The sequence below is a fragment of the Chrysemys picta genome, chromosome 7, assembly GCF_011386835.1.
Source record: "Chrysemys picta bellii isolate R12L10 chromosome 7, ASM1138683v2, whole genome shotgun sequence".
Taxonomy (NCBI): domain Eukaryota; kingdom Metazoa; phylum Chordata; order Testudines; family Emydidae; genus Chrysemys; species Chrysemys picta.
The window spans coordinates 1,428,396-1,447,443 of NC_088797.1; the positions used below are offsets into that span (position 1 = coordinate 1,428,396).

Sequence of the window (19,048 nt, forward strand, 5' to 3'; positions counted from 1 at the left end):
GCCCAGGGGCTGGTGAGCATTTCCTACACCACCCTGCAGGGGATGCAGCTACGGGTCCTGTTTTCTCTGTGCAGGACATCGAGAGGTATGTGTCTCCTCGCTGCTGCTGGCCCGGGCCAGGCAGCGAGTCTCCCTGATGCCGGCTGCAGTGACCTATCAGAAGTGAAGTGGTGGGGCCACTACACTCCTTGGCTGGTGCACCAGCCAGGCTAACAGAACAAAGCCTGGGCAGTCAGAGCTCAGAGCCCGAAGGTCCCAAGTCAGGGCAATGGGTCCTGGGCCTGTCGGAACCCAGGACAGTCGGGAGAGATGGGATTTTAAAAAAAACAAACCAACGCTGTTTTGAAGAAGTACTTGCAGATTAGGAAAAAGTTATGTATGCTTGAAGTACCTTTAAAATGTACTTAAACCCAAGTGCTAAGTACAGACTCTTTAAAGTACTTAATTAGAAGTATATAGAGCACTTCAAAATCTGTCAGTATGTACAAATGTACTTAAGGACACGGGAGTGGTGATTTATAGTTCCTTGTTGGGAGGCAGCAGCATCCTCTAGGGACCCGGGTAAGATTCCCGAGATCCTGGCATTTATGGATTCAGTCCAAACCAGCAGCCAGTTTAAATATTGAAGGCACCGATTTTCCATACAGATCAACTGCATGTTTCATTTTCTCAATATTGAGATATTAAAAAGTGACTGGTCCAGCTGCCTTGGGGAGTGGGGGAGGTGGTGAGGGGGTCAATGCATCAAATAAAAACCCACCAAAGTGTCTGCCTTGAACTCACCAACTCCGACACCATCCTTGACGAGTACTGTACAATGCTGCTCCCAGCAGCTACGGCAAAACTGGTGCTGACAAGCCAGAGAGAGCAAGTTCTCCTTTCGGACAAACTGCATACACACTGCGCAGTGATGGGAGGAATGTACCATTGTCTGAAAGAGAGGTGCAAATCAGAGTTGGGCTGACACGGGTCCTGGCATCACTTAGCTCTGCTGGCCCTGTAAGCCCAAAATGACAATCACCTGCCCTTACGTGGCACTGTTGTGGAAGGAGCCCAGTGTTGTCTTTAAAACTTTACCCCAGGACAGACTCACCTTCACTAATTCAGACTGCCCTTGACTTCAGCCCATCAGAGGCTGGGAGAAGGAGCCATCTAGGAAAGGAGCACGCTGCTTCACCAATTAATTCTTTTTAGGAGCCTTTTAGGTGCCAGAGGACAACAGACAAGTCTTTCACTTTCCTCATCCCAGTCACTGGACTGCCTGTGCCTCGGATCTGGTGTATTACCCACACGGAGATTTGTTTTTCTGGTCTCCATCCTTGTCCTGCTACCAAATGCAGATTGACCATCCCTTTGAAATACACCATTGCATTATTTCTTTCTTCAGTTAGTTTTTCCGTCTATCTTGTTAGCAGAGGTCAGTTCAAAGGGACTTGTTCATTCACTGTCTGGCTAGATCCCAGGAAGCAATCGTTCTGGGAACTCACCTATCAGTGTCTGTTTGGCTGGACAGCAATTTCAGATGACAAATGATGCAAGCCAATGTAGCACCTTTATGCACATCAGTGTTTGTGGGGAGGGAAAGCAGATCCCAGTCCACTGTGAAGTTCAAGGAACCTCTCCTATCTCTTCACCTTCACTTGTGTCACATATTGCATGCAGACACCATCCTTCTGGCTGAGGAGGAATGGGCAGGATTCATTGCAAAGTCAATGTTACCCCCAGGCCCTGCTGGTCCAGGAAGCAAGTCACTAGGAAACAATCTGGATCTCCCATGTGGTCGTGCAGAACGAGCCACTAAGCAACACATGCAGCCCGTAGCTACTCATGTTATGTTTCATCTCACCCTTACAAGTTGAAGGGGAAGTAGGTTAACAGAGCACCACCACAAGCAAGATTCTGCCTCCACATCTGGAAGCAAAGTTTATACACCCATTTGTCCCTTTCAGACTGAAGCCATAATGCAAATCCCTTTCTAACGCCTTAAAGCTTTGGTACCTTCCAGAGAAACCTGCATGGGTTTCTCACCTCCCAGGCCTGACTATGCACTCTTAGAACACAGCCACTGCTGAACGAGAGTGCAAGGGCCTGTTCACACTAGGAGTATAACCCTGTGGTAGCATCATCGTCTCCCACAGTAGGACCATCTTTGTTCTAGGAGACCGATTCCTATTGTTGCTGAGAACAGTTCTCTAACAGTGTTAGGGATTGCTTATTGCCTAGATCAAGTAAACATTTATTTGGGCAGCAGGCAGTTTCCCCAGTTCTAGCTAATTGTCTCTCCTATAATTCTCTTGTAGACTTGCTGCAGAAGGACCCACTGTTTCTTGGCAAGTAGAAAGGATTTCCACCATTCCCATTTTTATACACATCATAGTTTCACTCCAAGAAAAGCAACTTTTATCAGTTGTTTGGTTCAGATTCTCAGACTCTCCCCTTGAATCTTCTAGCTGGTGCCCTTCCCTATGGCATTCTAGAATACATGCTCTTCCCCCCACTTCTCCCGTCCACATAGCATAAGCAGATTCAGAGGAACACTGAAAATACTTTCTCCTCTAACCTACGCTGGAGGAGTTCTCCGGGGCAGGTGTGTATTCCTAGGTGGCAGCATAACGAGCATTTTCATTTAGGGTTGTGTACAGAACTTCCACAACCTGGGGCCTATATATTCTGCATTCAAGACGTGGTGCATTCCAGAGCATTAAAGGTGTTTCCACAAACTGTGTAAACACACTTTACAATACAATCTTAAATGCATGAGACCTATTGGGACCAGTACCTCAGTTTAGACAGCTTGCAGTCAGAGTGGGTCTTTCCACTGATGAAGAGGGACAATTCCTCCTTCCATAATGTTGCCTTCACATGTGGAAAAATCTGGTTGTTCATAAAGGGGCACTACGATAACAAATTACCTTGAGAGTAGCACCTAAAGGTCCCAGCCAAGATCAGAACCGCACTGTGACAGGCATTGTATAAACATGGTAAGAGAAGTCTCTCCCGGAAGAGTTCACATGGTAATAGACCAGGCAACCAATGCAGTATGTTCATTTTACAGAGAGGGAACTGAAGCAGAGTGACTTGCCCCAGCAAAGCACGTAGCAGAGCTAGGAACTGGACCCAGATTTTCCAAGTCCTAATCCAATGCCTTAACTACCTCACCCTTCCTCCCAAAGGCACAGAATAGCACTTCAGAGGAAGACACCTAGATGAAAGCAGATACAAGAAAACTAGTTCCAGTTCGTAAGTGCTCAGGGCCCTTTTCACAACATATGTAGTAAAGATTAAATTGGTCTGGAACCCAAATATGCTAGAGAGTTTATTTTAAGTTCATGCACCCTTCCACTTTTAGCTACTACTGATGAAGAAGAAAAAAAGCTAAAAGTTGACTCCGATGCAACAGAAACTATCCATTGTAAAAACCAGCCTCCCCTAGATCCAATATTCTGTAATCCAGTTTCTGACAAGTCACAATCCATTCCCAGAATAACTATTTGTGATATAACACATTGGATTGCAACACTCACAGTGAATGAATCTTGTAAACATGCAGTAGGAAGCTTCTAACTGAGAGGCAAGTTTCCAAGGACTCTGGCCACCACTGCTTCAAAACCTAAACTGTGGGTTCAAAGGTCACTGTGAAACTGGTTGGGAAGAAGCATCCTTTGTAGATTAGCCTCAACATCCTCGGGCAGAGCAATGCAGCCACCTCAGGGCAACACCTAATTTCAGTAACAAATAGGCCTTATTTTCTCTATCAACTCACAGTTCTCCTAAAGCCTCTCTTCGAAACAAACAGAGCAAGATCAGAAGAGCCCTCTTGGGCCATGCAGTCTGCTCCTGTGGATTCTGCAGAACTCTCACTCCCAGGTTTGATCTAACCTGCTCTTGAAGAGCTACAGGGATTTAATTTACTCATCTGGAGAGGTTATTCTTGAACATTAACTGCAACCCCATATGAAGGCTTACATTTAAGTGCCAGAGACATCTTGGCTATGTCTCATTGTAAAACAGCAGCAGGAGGTATTGGGTAAAGGTTTAAAACACTACGTCTGCAAGAAATGTTAGTGTGAGGCAGGCCATGCAGTGAGTAAGGTGATCCTAGAATGGAGTGGGGCAGACTGAAGTTGCCAGTTACTTACATGTTTGGATGAGGTGGGTTGAACTCGTGCTTCCACTAGCAACTGGGCAGAATTGGACTTGTGCCTGGAAGGGTGAATTTAAGAATTAAACTCTTGCACCAAACTGCATTATGATTTTACAATAACCGGTTTGCGACCAATGAAGAGCAGCTTCTGGCTGAACGGGAGTGGAGTCTCATAGGATACTTGATCCAGGAAAGGCTACGCCCATTCTTCATGGAGGCCTTAATGCAGCAACGTGGGCTCTTGCTAATAAAACCCTCCTTTTTTGGACATAACTAGTATAGGGTTGCCAACTTTCTACTCGCACAAAACCGAACACCCTTGCCCCACCCCTCCTCTGAGGCACCGCCCCCACTCCATCACCCCTCCCGCTGTTGCTTGCTCTCCCCACCCTCCCTCACTTGCTCATTTTCACCGGGCTGGTCGGGGGTTGGGGTGCGGGACGGGGTGAGGGCTCCAGGGTGAGGCCCGCAATGAGGAGGTCAGGGGCGGGAGGGGGTTCTGGGCTGAGGCAATGGGTTGGGATGCAAGAGGGGGTGAGGGCTCCAGCTGGGGGTGCGGGCTCTGGGTTGCACTAATTACAGATATTACTTTCTTTGTTTAATAAATCAGTTGTAAATGCAAAACCTGTTTTGATAAACTTTTTTCTTATGTATGCAGCACATTTTAGGTAATTTTATTTAACTAATTTTTTTTAAATGCTGGTCTGATGCATTTGTAATTGAATTCCCATCCAAAAAGCTTGACACAAATCAAAAGTCAAAAATTATTTTAAATAAGAAATGCATCATTCGCCATAATAAAAATGCAAACATTAAGAATCTGACTAAGGAAGAAGCTGTATAATTGCTTAAATAAATCTCAGACACAGAGATTCAAAGACCAAAAGGGACCACTGTGATTAGCTAACGTGACCTTCTGTATAGCACAGGTCATAGAACTTCCCAAAAATAATTCCTAGAGCAGATATTTTAGAAAAATATCCAATCTTGATTTAAAAATTGCCAGTGTATCCTCCTGGTTAGCACAAAGAAGCACAAACGAGTGCAAAGTTGTATTTAGTGGCAAATCATCACATTTTAATGGTTACCAACTAGTGAGAATCAACTTTTTAGGAAAATAACAAAAGTACTCATGCAAAATGAGATTAAAATCAGGTATTTAAATGACCGTTTCCTGCTTTCTAATTTAAATCAGTCCAGCCTGATGTTTAATCCAAATGTGAACTAGATTTCCCTTATATTCTTAGACAGGATAGACCAACCGGATTTTCCTGATCTAAATCCCCTTTCAACAAAGGCTGTTGACATTTCACACTTCAGTTTGGACAGTTTGCTCTCACTTTGATTCCAATACATTATCTAGCTAAAAATTTATGCAATTGTATCAGAGCCCCCACGCCCTCCAAGAACACCAAATAAGAAATAAGCAGCATTAGAAGTAGCCACATGTTGCTGTTTGGGGTTTCCAACACTGCAGAGGAAGGTTTTCACAATGGATGTAAAAATCACTGAATTCAATCAAAGTCATTTCTATTCACATTGGGATAGGTAAACCTCCTTCTTCTCACTCCATAACTTTTAGGGATTGAAATTAGGGGCCTCCACTGAATTTATATCAAGTGCAGCTAAGGAAGGAAAATGGAAGTTTGACATTAGTTTGAGGACTGGATGCATTAAGAAACAATCTGTAATGTTGCAGTTTTAAAAATAAAGCCCCTCCCCAATGTACTCCTATTCCAGATCTGACCGCTTACATTGCAGAAGAGCAGTGGCTCCCATGCAGAAATCCCACCTTCTGGAGCTAGTTCTAGACCTCCTGGGGACCAGCTACGTACCGTGGGAAGCTTGCTTGCGCCCTCAGTGTGCACCATGGCCATTCAGGAAACTGCATTTCTCCCACCCTCTCTGGAAGGGGTTGATTGCTACCAGGGACTTGTGGGGCAGATTCACTCTTACTATTTCTGGACCAGCCAAGAGGAGATGCAAAGAGGCACTGGCCGCTGGCCTGTGCTTCTCAGATGGGTTTGGACACAACCTACACTCTGCCTTTGCAGCTTGTTGATCTGCTATAAGAATTGTTGAGTACTACTCGAGTCGCTACTGAGCCAGTATCCCACGTCCCAATAGCCTGACATCCTATCAGTGCTCTTCACAAAAATCACCAACTGTATCCAGAAGGAGCAAAAAGCTTTAATCTGAAAGCATGACTGTCTTGTAAACCGGCACTAGTTCAGTACCTGTTTATGGACAGGAATCAGATTCTTCTCTCAGTGGAAAAACTTACTAGAAACAGAGGCGATCCTAAAGGAAATTTTCCCTTTGTTATAATCAACTACTGCTGAAGCTTTCTCAATATACAGGTTCAAATTTAAAGCAAAATGCATTTGCATTGCTTAACAATCCCTTAAAGAGATGGTAGCCTTCCAGGACAAACAAACACCATCTCCCTCCCTTTATTCTACCTGCATTAGCTGGTCAGCTAGGGGAATTCACTTGATCAAAATGCAACCTTCCTCTTCACCCCCCGGGGTACAGTATGCAGCCTCCCTGCTGGCCCAACCGTTCTCTTGTTTAGACATCAGTGGGAAACAGCCTAGTACATTTATATTTGCAAAACAGTGAGAGTGAAAAGCGACTAGCATGGGATACATACAGTTAGTCACACTTACCTTTCCAAAATCTCTGACACTTGCCAGTGGAAACTAACTAATACAAGCTTAGCAACTGCATGAGACACCTGAGAAAAGAGGAAAAAAAGAATCAAGAGGCATATTTCCAGAGCCCCACCTTGTACACCTATGGGTTTGCGCACGCACACACACACACACACACCCATCGCCCCATAATGCAGGTCATTGTTCAAACTCTTCCGTGCTAGTGGTCTGGGCTGGAAATTATTCCTATGAAATTTCTTTCTCAAACCATTACGCACCGTTCATGTTTTTGCTCACTGTCAGGTGTCAGGGCCAAAAGAAATCTACAGTAAAACATGCCAATGTCTGCCAGTATTTTCACCCAGAACCTGCAGGCCATTAATTTTCCAGCTCAAGCTTTAAAGAAGGGTCCCAGTTTAAATAGATCCCCTCAATAAAAGGATAAACAATGCCATGGGTGGGGAACGGAGCTACACATACAGCTGTATCTAAAGTAACCACTGTTCCAACTGATGCAGCCAAGTGTGAGAAACTCAAAACCTGACTGTTGCTTCCCCTGGCTAAGCCTAAAAAGGGTGGGACTCAAGAGAGAGGAGGCGGCAGGGGCCAGGTCAAAATTAAGGTTAAGATTTTGTCACGGTTATTTTTAGTAAAAGTCACGGACAGGTTGTGGGCAACAAACAAAAATTCACGGGAGCCCATGACCCGTCTGTGACTTTTACTAAAAATAAGTGTGGGGGAGGAGGAATGACAGCTGGAGCCCCCTGGGGCAGGGACTGGCAGCCCGAGTCCTGCCACTGGGGGCAAGAGAACTGACAGCCTGAGCTCCACCACCACGGCGGGGGCAGGGATGCACAACCGCAGTCCAGGCTCCGGCCGTGGGCACTGACAACTGAAACCGAAGTCACAGAGGTCCGGTAAAGTCATGGAACCAGTCACCTCCATGACTAAAGCATATCGTTAGTCATAATAGAGCACACTACGCCATGTGAGTTGTGCATGAGCAGACAGACACCCCCTAAGGAGCAGGGCAGAGAAGAGGTGACCAGCTGCACACGGGGGCACAGATTATGGTAAGAAAGAAAAGGAAACATTTAGCTTTCCTGCCACAGGACTAGAGACGGTACAACTTCCAGTGATGGGCTGATGCCCTGCAACGGGTCTGGGGCAGAGGCTAGAATGAAATAATTTCTACTGGCCTGAGCAGGGTAACCCTGTGTAATTTTAGAGAAGGGCTAACTTACAAATATTTCCAGGTAGCCCCAGAAGAGGAAGCAAGTTAAAAGTTTCAAATCTTACATGGTTATCTTGGTGCAGTATTAATAGGAGCATACAAGTGTGATGGGGCTGTAGGGTAAAGCTGGGGTCTGAACCACATGACAATACAGGTACGGAACACTTGTTTTTAAAATGCGAGGCTGTCAATTAGAGTCACATATGGAGATTCAGATATATTAAGGGCTGACACCTTGGAGGCAGCTCAGGAGAATGGGCACGGTTAGAAGGATGAGCCGTTAGGACAAGCACTGTACACTGCCTGCTTCGTTTTGACTGAGAAGGACGTTAAAGAATGTGTGCTAACGAGAAGAGTAAGTGATTGTCCTAGGTCTTGGCCAAAGCTTCTCCACAAAACCACCCCAGATAAAATGCATCAGTTTCAATGATTTATAACTAAGGTTAAGATTTTGTCACAGTTATTTTTAGTAAAAGTCACGGACAGGTCGCGGGCAATAAACAAAAATTCACTGGAGCCTGTGACCTGTCCGTGACTTTTACTAAAAATAACCGGGGGGGGGGGGGGGGGGGGGAGAGAACGACAGCCCAAGCCCCACCGCAGGGGGTGGGGGCACTGACAGCCCAAGCCCCACAACAATGGGACGGAGGGCACAGCCCCAACCAAGCCACGGGGCTCTGGTCTCACCACCGGGGTGGGGTAGCCCCAGCTCCAGCCATGGGGGGTAGGGGGGAGTACAGCCCTGTACTCCTGACAGCTGACAGCCGAAGCAGTGCCAGGCTGACAGCCCCTAGACACTGAAGGGCTATGCTTATCCTCAAAACACATTGCAGCACGGGTAGCTGAAGTGCAAACTCCACACACTGAAGGAGTGGGGGCACAGCACCTCGGCCCCAACGGGCAGGAAGTCCTCTAGATGAGCAGGAGTCCCCATGGCAGAGTTACAGAACAATTAGCCGGACACTATAAATTGCTGGGCAAAGTTAAGTTTCTCAGGTACTGAACAGAGGTAATGCAATAAACATGATTCATTTCTGCCTACAGGAATTGAGACCTTTGTTTCACCCCCCTGGAGTAGCATACGATACAGAGTTCTGCAGATGTTGTGGTTTGTTGATCTCCAATATATAAAGTCCAATTAGAAAAATCTTCACCTATTCTGATGCCCAGATTAATCAAGTTGGGTGGTATGTTTTACAGTCCTCGGGTTCTTGTCTTTTTTCAGGGTAAGAAAAACTCATCATATTGATGTGTCCTGGAAAGTTTATCTTGCCCAAGAGAATGCTGAAACATCTGAAGGATTGGATAAAGGAATTCTCTGGGTGCTCTATTCCTTCTTGAAGGCTGAAGAGCGTAGAGTTAATTGGCTGTGTCCCCAGCTCATTTTCCTAGACAGGCCACCTTATTTTCCAGCAGTTGCAGCCTGGCCCCCACATACGTGGTCTTGTTCAATATCTTCATAAATGATTTAGATAATGGCATAGAGAGTACACATATAAAGTTTGTGGACAATACCACACTGGGAGGGCTTGCAAGTGCTTTGGAGGAGGATGGGATTAAAATGCAAAATGATCTGGACAAACTGGAGAAATGATCTGAAGTAAACAGGATGACAGTCAATAAGGACAAATGCAAAGTACTCCATTTAGGAAGGAACAATCAGTTGCACACATCCAAAATGGGAAATGACTGCCTAGGAAGGAGTACTGAGGAAAAGGATCGGAGGGTCATAGTGGATCACAAGCTAAATATGAGTCAACAGTGTAACACTGTTGCAAAAAAAAGTGAACATCATTCTGGGATGTATTAGCAGGAATATTGTAAGCAGGAAATGAGAAGCAATTCTTCCACTCTACTGCACGCTGATTAGGCCACAACTGGAGTATTGTGTCCAGTTCTATGCCCCACATTTCAGGAAAGATGTGAACAAATTGGAGAAAGTCCAGAAAAGAGCAACAAAAATGATTAAAGGTCTAGAAAACATGACCTATGAGGGAAGATTGAAAAAATTGGATTTGTTTAGTCTGGAGAAGAGAAGACAGAGGGGACACAATAACATAAAAGGTTGTTTCAAGGAGCAGGGAGAAAAATTGTTCTCTTTAACCTCTGAGGATCGGACAAGAAGCAATGGGCTAAAATTGTAGCCAGGGCAGTTTAAGTTGCACATTAGGAAAAACTTCCTACCTGTCAGGGTGGTTAAGCACTGGAATAAATTGCCCAGGGAGGTTGTGGAATCTCCATCATTGGAGGTTTTTAAGAGCAGGTTGGACAAATGCCTGTCAGGGATGATCTAGATAATACTTAGCCCAGCTCTGAGTGCCGGGGACTGGACTAGACGACATCTCGAGGTCCATTCCAGTCCTACGGTTCTATCTGAGACATCTCTGTGGCTATAATTTTTCAACCATTGCCACCTGGCCTTGAGAGTGGTCCACCCAGGTAGGAATTTGATCCTAAAGCTTAAAGCGTGTTTCATGTTTGAGAACTTAGAATCCTTAATGGTGATTAGTTTGGTGGTGTAGCTGTGCAGCTCCCTCATCCTGAATGTCTTCCAGGTCTGACTTGCTTTTCTGGAGCTCTGTCTTCATTGTGGATTTTGCAGAGACCTCCTGATGGAGTTTTAAAGAGAATTCCTAGGGACATTCTTAGAATAAGCTCTAACTGGTCCACAGAAAAATCCATTTTTTCCAACACACAGATTTTGAGACGTGCTGGCTGGGAGCCCACAAGGGTGCAGCTTGACCCCGTGCTCATTACATGACCACTTAAGGAGAGAGTACATTAGGGATGAGTCGGAGTCAACACATCTTGTGACTTTAAGTCAGGCGGACAACGTCCTGCAAAATCAGGGTTGTGTTTGGAAGTGCCTGGCCAGAGAAGAGAACAAACCTAGTAGGAAGGAGAAAGGAGAAAAAGAAAGTGTTTGGGCTCACTACTGCTGGGGCTGGGAATCTCTCCAGGGAGAAACCAGGAAGAAAGTCCTCTTTCCCCCCAGTAGAGCCAACACTGGGTTTTAACTACTGTAATAAAAAATTTTCTCTAAGCCACAAAGGTAAGAAAATATTTCTCAAGTTTTCCTTTTAATCCTAGAACATGACTTTCCAGTGGTTGCAACTTTGGATTGTCTCATCAAGAGAAGGTAATTGGTGATCAAAATAAATTACTGCTAGATCAAACCCTTGCAGACTTACACCAATACCCTGGCATGGTCAAAGCAACCCAAAGAGCAAGAGCCTCTACAACCACCATGGCTGATGAACAATGAAGGTAGAGTAGATGAGATCAATTTAGACAACTCCAGCCTTCCAAACCGTACCACCACAGGGAACTACGGCAACTCCCAAGATTAGATCCCAGTTAGGACACACTATATTTTGCTGAAAACTTCTAAAGATGCTTGACCTTCATATACTATACTAACTAGAATGAAACATTTCTAAGTAAAAGTTTAACCTGAAAAGGAAAAAAAAAAAAAAAAGTCTTTTGTGCTTCTTTATCATTCATAAAGAAGACCGGAGATATATTTTTCATTAGAGACAGATATCAACTTCTGTGATTTTGCAGGAGAATTCCTTGGAGAACTGTAGAAACAGTGGGACTGAGACACGACCAGAAACTGAAACCTGGGCAAATGAAAGGCATTTTTCATCATACAGTTTAAAACTTTTAATTAACACCTACTTAACTCAGACTTCTGACATACTGGGTAGAACATTGTGAAAGTTCTAAGCATTCAGAGTATTGCTTAGAATTAGACTGACATTTCAGCCTCTTCCTCAGCTACAGATTGTGAGCTGTAGAAGAAGTAGGAGAAATGCAGTTCAGACTCACGAGCGGTAGCCTTGATATCATGGAACAGTCCTGACACCAGCATGGCACAACTATTTCTAAATCAGGGGGGTTTAATCTCCCCCCGTCACCTGGCCACAGGCGTGAAGACACCCAATGTCAGCCCACAAGATTAGAAACATATTTACAAGTCAGAGTGCAGTGAAGGACTCATAAATACTCCAAGTGCTGCTAAGCAAGACTTGCAAGTGCTTTCAGTCCACAACATAGTTTGCTGCGCACTGAATAAAGAGGATCTCACGTTAAGTCTCAACTCCTTGTTCTCTGTACTTAATCATTTTACATTAGCCTTAATCGACCTGCTCTCGCGTGCGCACAGCAGTGATTTCAGCTGCCAAGTGGGATCAGTAGAGCTTTAGTTAGGGAAAACACAAAGTGCAGCATTTCTCAGACTGCCAGTTATTTTTCCAGGGAAGACAATGCAAGCTCAATGAAAATAAGTTCTAAGCAAGACATTATACAGAGGGGTTGTGTTAGCTGCTGCTGAGTTGTGCTCACTCAAGCCATACCCTGTGCCCCAGCAGGCCAGCCAACTCCAGTTAAAAGCACCATCACACTCGAGTTAAGGGTGTGCGTGGTCACCACTTGAGTTCTCTGCAGTAAAGACAAACCCATCTTCTGCCCCATTTCACCACTTCTCTCTGCTAGAGGATCCCAGGTGTGTTTTTAAGAAACACAACTGAAGAAAAGAGAAGAAATTGCTCATATGAAGGCCATCACTTCAGGGTACACAGAATAGCAATATCAGCTGAATTACTGAATTTGACAGCCATAACATGTGAATTTGGCAATGTATTTTAACTGCCTCGCACAGCTTCTGTGCTCATCTGGTCCAGCTATAAGATGGCAATGTGAAACTCAGATTATTTCCATAGTGCTCTCTCTTCCCTCCACCTCCCAACAAGATCAGACTTATCAACAGCTGTGAGCTGCCATGTTCGCTCAGGTTTCAGAGTAGCAGCCGTGTTAGTCTGTATCCGCAAAAAGAAGAACAGGAGTACTTGTGGCACCTTAGAGACTAACAGTGAAGATCCAGACAGGCTGCAAGTTTTAGGTGATGCATGACTCAGAGAAAAGAAAAGGAGTGGGATTTAATCAACCCACACATCTCTAGTTAGTTTTTCCATCAAGCTGGAAATAGCAACAAGCTGAAGGCTTGGGCAGTGAGGAATAAAACAGATTTACCTCAAATAATCCTGTGAAACTGCTAACTTTGCAAGTCCTGGGCTTTCCTGCCGGCTCTATGATCTTTCCAGCCAAAGGTCCACTCCAGACATGCTGGTACATTGGATTTTGAGGTAATTGTTTAAGGAGTATTGTTTTATTTTGGCTCAAAATATTTTTTTGAGCCGATACTGCACACTGAAGACCACAAACTTACAAGCCTTATATGAAAGGAATAATCCTTGTCCCACTGAAATTGAGTATATTATTGGTACGACCCAGATTTTACACATTTGCTAGATAATAGTACAGTTTCAGTGTAACATACAGAACTCCTCTCTGTTGCGTGGAAGCAGTAACAGCAACAGCTAAAGGAACAAAGCTTCAGAAGATATTATTTGTACTACAGTAGAACTTAAAGACCCCAATCAGGGACTGATGTCCCCTTGTGATAGGTACTAAAGATTAAACAACAGGCTCTTGGTGGCAGGGTCTATCTAGGTTAATGTAGCATACATGCTTATCATCATATGATGAGTGCATTCATATACTTGGTCAGACGTGTACCATGTGATAAGGAGTCTCTTCAGTTGGGTAGCTAACTTCAATAAGAGTTAGGCCAAGCCAAACTTCACATAGAAAGTGCCACATGACTTATAAGGGATGGAGGGCTGTAGGTGGGAGGAGACAGCCCAGGAGGTTTCTAGGATGGGTCCACTATACCTTACGCTGCAAAGAGAAAACAGACAGTCAAGACTGGAAGCTAACCTGGACAAGCAAGAATGCTGTCAAAAGAAATAGGTGACCAGAGCAGGCAATTCACATCTGAATCAAATTCCCATTAAGAAATATCAGTATCTGTTGTAAGTGTGAGGACAAGGGTAGAATACTTGCTTTAGTGGCCATGGCCACAGTACCGCCCAGTCACCATCCTGTAGAAAAAAAATTGTTCTAGAAGCCTTCAGAGAGGGAATCCCAAAGAATAAGACAAATGGAAGTGCAAGGCTCCCTGCACGACTGGGCCCTCATGGATTGCTATCCTGGGAAATGAGTCTCGTTCTCTGAAGCAAAGAACAGCGATGGATGTGAGCAGGTCAATGGCACAAACAGCAGGTCAGTTCAAAAGGCAGCTTTGCTATTGCATCCCCAGGCTAACGAAGAACCGAGGTGGCACAGAAAACAGTCTCCCAGGAGTGGGAGCCAGGTGCACAGCTTCTGCACCTTGGATTATCTCCAACACTATTTCCTCCAATGGTCTTTAATTGACCCTTCAAAACTTTCCTCTGAAGGGGCAAACACTGCCTAAGTACTAACCCGCCTTAGTCCTTGAAGAGAAAGGTGGCACTGACTCTAGGAAGGGTTCCTGATCCACAGCACAGATCTTACAACAACTGCTCTATAAGCAGTCTTGGAATAAACGAGCTGGGGAATCACTAGTCTCCCTAAGGAAAAAGAGGGATCATCATAATATACCTAGAGTGATAGCAAGAAGTGTGAAAACCCTCATGCAAAGGAATGGGCTGGTACCCATAAGTACAATACAACTTATGAAGAAATCCACCTTAAAGGGAAACTGCTATAGATTTGTTAAGACCTTAGAGATCAAGGACATTACTACATAAGGAGTCTAAGAGAATTTCTAACAGTTCTCAGAAACATCAGCTACTGTTTCAGTATCTCAGGACCATGAATAGTAGTGGATCTCTCAATGGGGGCAGGGGAAGATCAACATTTAATGATACTATATTGTTTTCTTAACAGCAGCTATCCAACGTCCCCCATCTCCATGCTTGCCAATGGGAGTTGAATTTTCTTCATCCTAATATGCCTCATAAAGATGACAAAGTGGCAGCATCTCAATTTTTTAAAGTTGTTTTTATTGAAACAAAAAAATAAGGGGACAGGAGAGTCTGCATGTTAGATACACATGAAAGATGAGAATCCTAAGAAATGGACAACTCTTGTTCAACAGGGGACCAGTGACAAAAACATGACGGCGGCAGAGTTAAAGTTAACAATTTCACATGGAGTGGGCGTTAGAGAACAGCAAGGAAAGAGCAGCTTCCCACTTGATAGTTGTTATATTTCTGACACGCAGCTAAACATTTTTAGTGACCTTTGTGACTAGATGAAGCTGTTAGAAATCTTAAACATTACAATGGTATCCTTTAAATACTCTCTGCAATAAGCTAGCCCAAGCCAATGAATGCCCAGAACTGTACTGAGAGGTACCCAAATACAAATCAGATACAGCCTCTAGAGCAGTAGTCAATATCTCACACAACACAATCTAGGTACAGATTTCTTAAGGCACAACACAAAACCCCATATATTCTCAGCTTGCCGAAAACAGTGCAATCTTAAGTGATGCTAGCAACTAATTAACGTCAGATGCGTCAGCCCATTCAGATTTAGAAGGGTGCTAGACTAGACATGCTAGCAAAGCTAGTATTCTGTTACCACTCAGATTGTTGTTCATATCCGGCATGTCCAGAAGAACGGAAGTCACATCCTGAATACGAACAGGTACAGCAACTCAAATGCTGAAGGGAAAACTGATTCTAATTGACTAAAGCAAGAAGGACCCTTCATTTCATGAGCAACAAATTCCCAAGTCTTTGGGATGCATCTCACAAGGCTGCTCTTAAGGCACAAGCAGAGGAAGAGAATAGGAACTATTGAATTGTCTCAGATCTGTGAAATGTCTCCCAGTAGAAACATCACAAATGAGTTAGTATGTATGGTGGACCAAGTTGGGAAGAGGTAGCTAGGATGTTCATTCAGGGAAAAAAGGTTAAATTAATGTCTTGCTACAGCTGCATCAGAAAAGCAACCTATTTGGTTAAGAGGATAACACCCAAGGGTCAAAATGAATGCTCTTTACTGCCCCCACCCCAATGCCATTCCTACTTGGTGGGCAACAGGGAACTAAAAGCTTTACTAGATTAAAACAAATGTATCATGTGAGCTCACTCAGCTTTAATACGGGAGATGTAGCCTGCGCATGGGGTTGACTACTCCATTCCAGCCCAAGCAGAGGTTATTCAAAGCACAAGGAAGTATTGTCCACTGGGACCTGTAGCCTTCATGAGCCACACCACTTTATTAAATGGGCACATGTTAATATATATATATATACACACTTGTCCTGAGGTCCAGGAGGAGGTGAGGGCAGACCAGCTGAAAGTCTCTGGGTGAAGGCAAAAGGGGGAAAAACCTGGAGTGACATTATGGTAGGGGCCTACTATAGAGCACCAAATCAGGAGGAGGAGGAGCATTTCTAGCACAGTAGAAATATCCAAAACAGAAGATCTATTGGTAATGGGGGCTGTGGCGGGGCAGCTGCCCCACACAGGTAGATGGAGGGTTAAAGCAGCCCTCAGGGAGGCCGCACAAAACCCAGCCAATGGGAAGAGGGCTTGTAGAGAGCCAATCAGGAGAAGGTTGGTTGGAGCAGCCAATCGGGGCCAGGGAGAGCCATATAAGAAGGGCTGCTCAACAGCACAAAGTCAGTCTCTCCCTGGAGTGCAAGGGAGAAGGACTGGCTGCCTTAGATGGAGCAGTACTGGGTGGAGGAGCAATAGGGAACTCCAGACACAAAGGGCTGGGAAGGTGCTAGGGCTACAGAGAAGTGGCCCAGGGAAATAGGCAGCAGGAGTTGGAGGAGCGGCAGCATGTGGGCCTGGGCCCCTCCCCCACTTGCCACAGAGGGGGTGGCCAGTATTTGGACTGCAGTTTACCCCTTGAGGCGAGGGGCTAGCCCGAGGGCTGCAGGAAGCCACAGTGGCAAGTGGAGGACTAGACACAGCCAGTTCCCCCAAAAGGGGGGAGAAAGTGGAGGATACCGTGGTCCGTGGAGTGACATGGGTCTTAGCGGTGGAGCAGAAATGATGGCGGCGAGACCCCACTAGAGGAAGACCCACCAGCAACCAAGAGCTAATTCCCTGCACGCCCAGCAGGAGGTGGTGAGTCACACCCCATCACATGGACTTTAGCTACCCAGATATCTCTTGGAAAAGTAATACAGCAAAACATAAAATGTCCAGTAACAATTTGTTTCAGAAAGTGGAGGATGTAACCAAGGGGATGGCAATTTTAGACTTGATTCTAACTAATAGCAAGGAATTGGTTGCAAATCTGAAGGCAACTTGGGTGAAAGTGATCAGGAAACTATAGAGGCAACAGAATAAAGATAATGGATTTAAAAAAAAGACAACTCAGAACTGATATGTAAGGTCCCATGGGAAGAAAATCTAAGAGAAAAAGGAGTTTAGGGGAGCGGTGAGCTTCTCAAAAAGATAAGGGCACAAGAGCAAACTATTCTGAGGCGAAGGAAAGACAGGAAGAATAGTAAGAGGTCGATATACCTCCATCAGCTCTGTATTTACCTGAAAAAAAGAGAGGACAAATAAATTGCAAAGCAAAAGTACAAAATAGCACAAACACGTAGGGACAAAATCAAAGTTACATCTCACAAGGGACATAAGGAAATAACAAGAGATTCTTTAAATACATTAGGAGCAAGTGAAAAATTAAAGAAGTGAAGGGGCTCTACTTAGAGGGGAAGGAGAGCTAATAACGGATTACATCAAGAAGGCTGAGATGTTTAATACCTATTTTGGCATCAGTCTTCTATTTTGTATCAGTCTTCACTAAAAAGATTAATAGTAACCAGGTACTTAAAACAATAAATATTAACAAGGGGGAAGGTATGCAAGCCAAAATAGGAGAAGAGCCAGTTAAAGAATATCTAGATAAGTAGATGTCATCAAGTCAGTAGTGCCTGATGAAATTCATCCGTGGCCTTGTCAACTTAAGTGGTAGTGTAGACGTAAGTTATGTCACTCAGGGGTGCAAAAAACTCACCCCCCTGAGTGAAGTCACTTACATCAACTTACTGCAGCGTCTACACCACGCTATGTCGGCAGGAGACACACTCCCATCAACAGCTTCCGCCTCTCATTGCGGTGGAATAATTACATCAACGTCCGAGCGCTCTCCCATTGACTTATTAAGTCTTCGCCAGATCCGCTAAATTGATGCCACTGCATCAATTGCAGCAGTGCTGATTTTGCCCCGTAGCAAAGACAAGCCCTTAAGGTACTTCGGGAACTAGCTGAAGCAACGCTGGAACCATTCGTGTACATCTTTGAGAATTCATGGAAAAAGAGGTGAGGACCCAGAGGACTGGAGAAGGCAAACATAGTAGCTATCTCCAAAAAGGGAAACAAACAAAGAGGACCTAGTCAGCTTAACTTCAATACCTGGAAAGATACCAGAACCAATTATTAAACAATCAATTTGTAAGCTCCTAGAGGACAGTAGGGTTATAAGGAATAGCCAGCATGGATTTGTCAGGCGCAAATAATGCCAAACCAAGGTAATTTCCTTCTTAGACAAGGTTACTGGCCTAAGAGATAGGAGACAAGCTGCACATGTTACATATCTTGATTTTAGTAAGGCTTTTGATATAGCTCATAAGAATGTCACATGGGACAAACTATGGAAATGTGCTCTCACGTTTTACTAACTTCATCTAGACCACAACTGGTTGAAAGATTGTACTCCGAGTAGTTACCAATGGTTCGCTGTCAGACTGGAAGGACGGATCTATTGAGGCCCGGCAAGGGTCTGTCCTGGATCCAGTAATATTAAATATTTTCACTAATGACTTGGATAATAGAGTGGAGAATATGCTTAAAAAATCTGCGGATGACACCAAGCTGGGAGGGGCTGTTAGGTCTTTGGAGGGCAGGATTAGAATTCAAAGGACCTTGACAAATTAAAGAGAATTGGTCTGAGACCCTGGGTTTTTTGCCTTCCTCTGCAGTGTGTGGCATTGATCACTTGATGGTTTGAACTAGAGTAAATGATGGATTATCTGTAATTTAAAAGTCTTTAGATCAAGATTTGAGGACTTCAGTAACTCAGATTATAGCATATACAGGAGGGAGTGGGTGAGGTTCTGTGTCCTGTGATGTGCAGGAGTTAAGACTAGATGAT

At 44.5% G+C, this 19,048-nt stretch overlaps 1 protein-coding gene across 6 annotated transcripts in view; it reads right to left on the reverse strand.

The window, feature by feature from the left end:
* Positions 1-19,048, reverse strand: part of ARIH2 (ariadne RBR E3 ubiquitin protein ligase 2) — a 45,156-nt gene that overhangs the window by 20,298 nt on the left and 5,810 nt on the right. For all 6 annotated transcript variants that reach the window (XM_024109928.3, XM_008173324.4, XM_042844207.2 and 3 more), the window contains 3 exons: positions 6,814-6,881; positions 4,140-4,203; positions 784-931 (listed from right to left, as the gene is read on the reverse strand). In XM_024109928.3, coding sequence (XP_023965696.1) covers positions 784-931; positions 4,140-4,203; positions 6,814-6,881 — 280 coding nt within the window. The remainder of the gene's footprint in view (positions 1-783; positions 932-4,139; positions 4,204-6,813; positions 6,882-19,048) is intronic.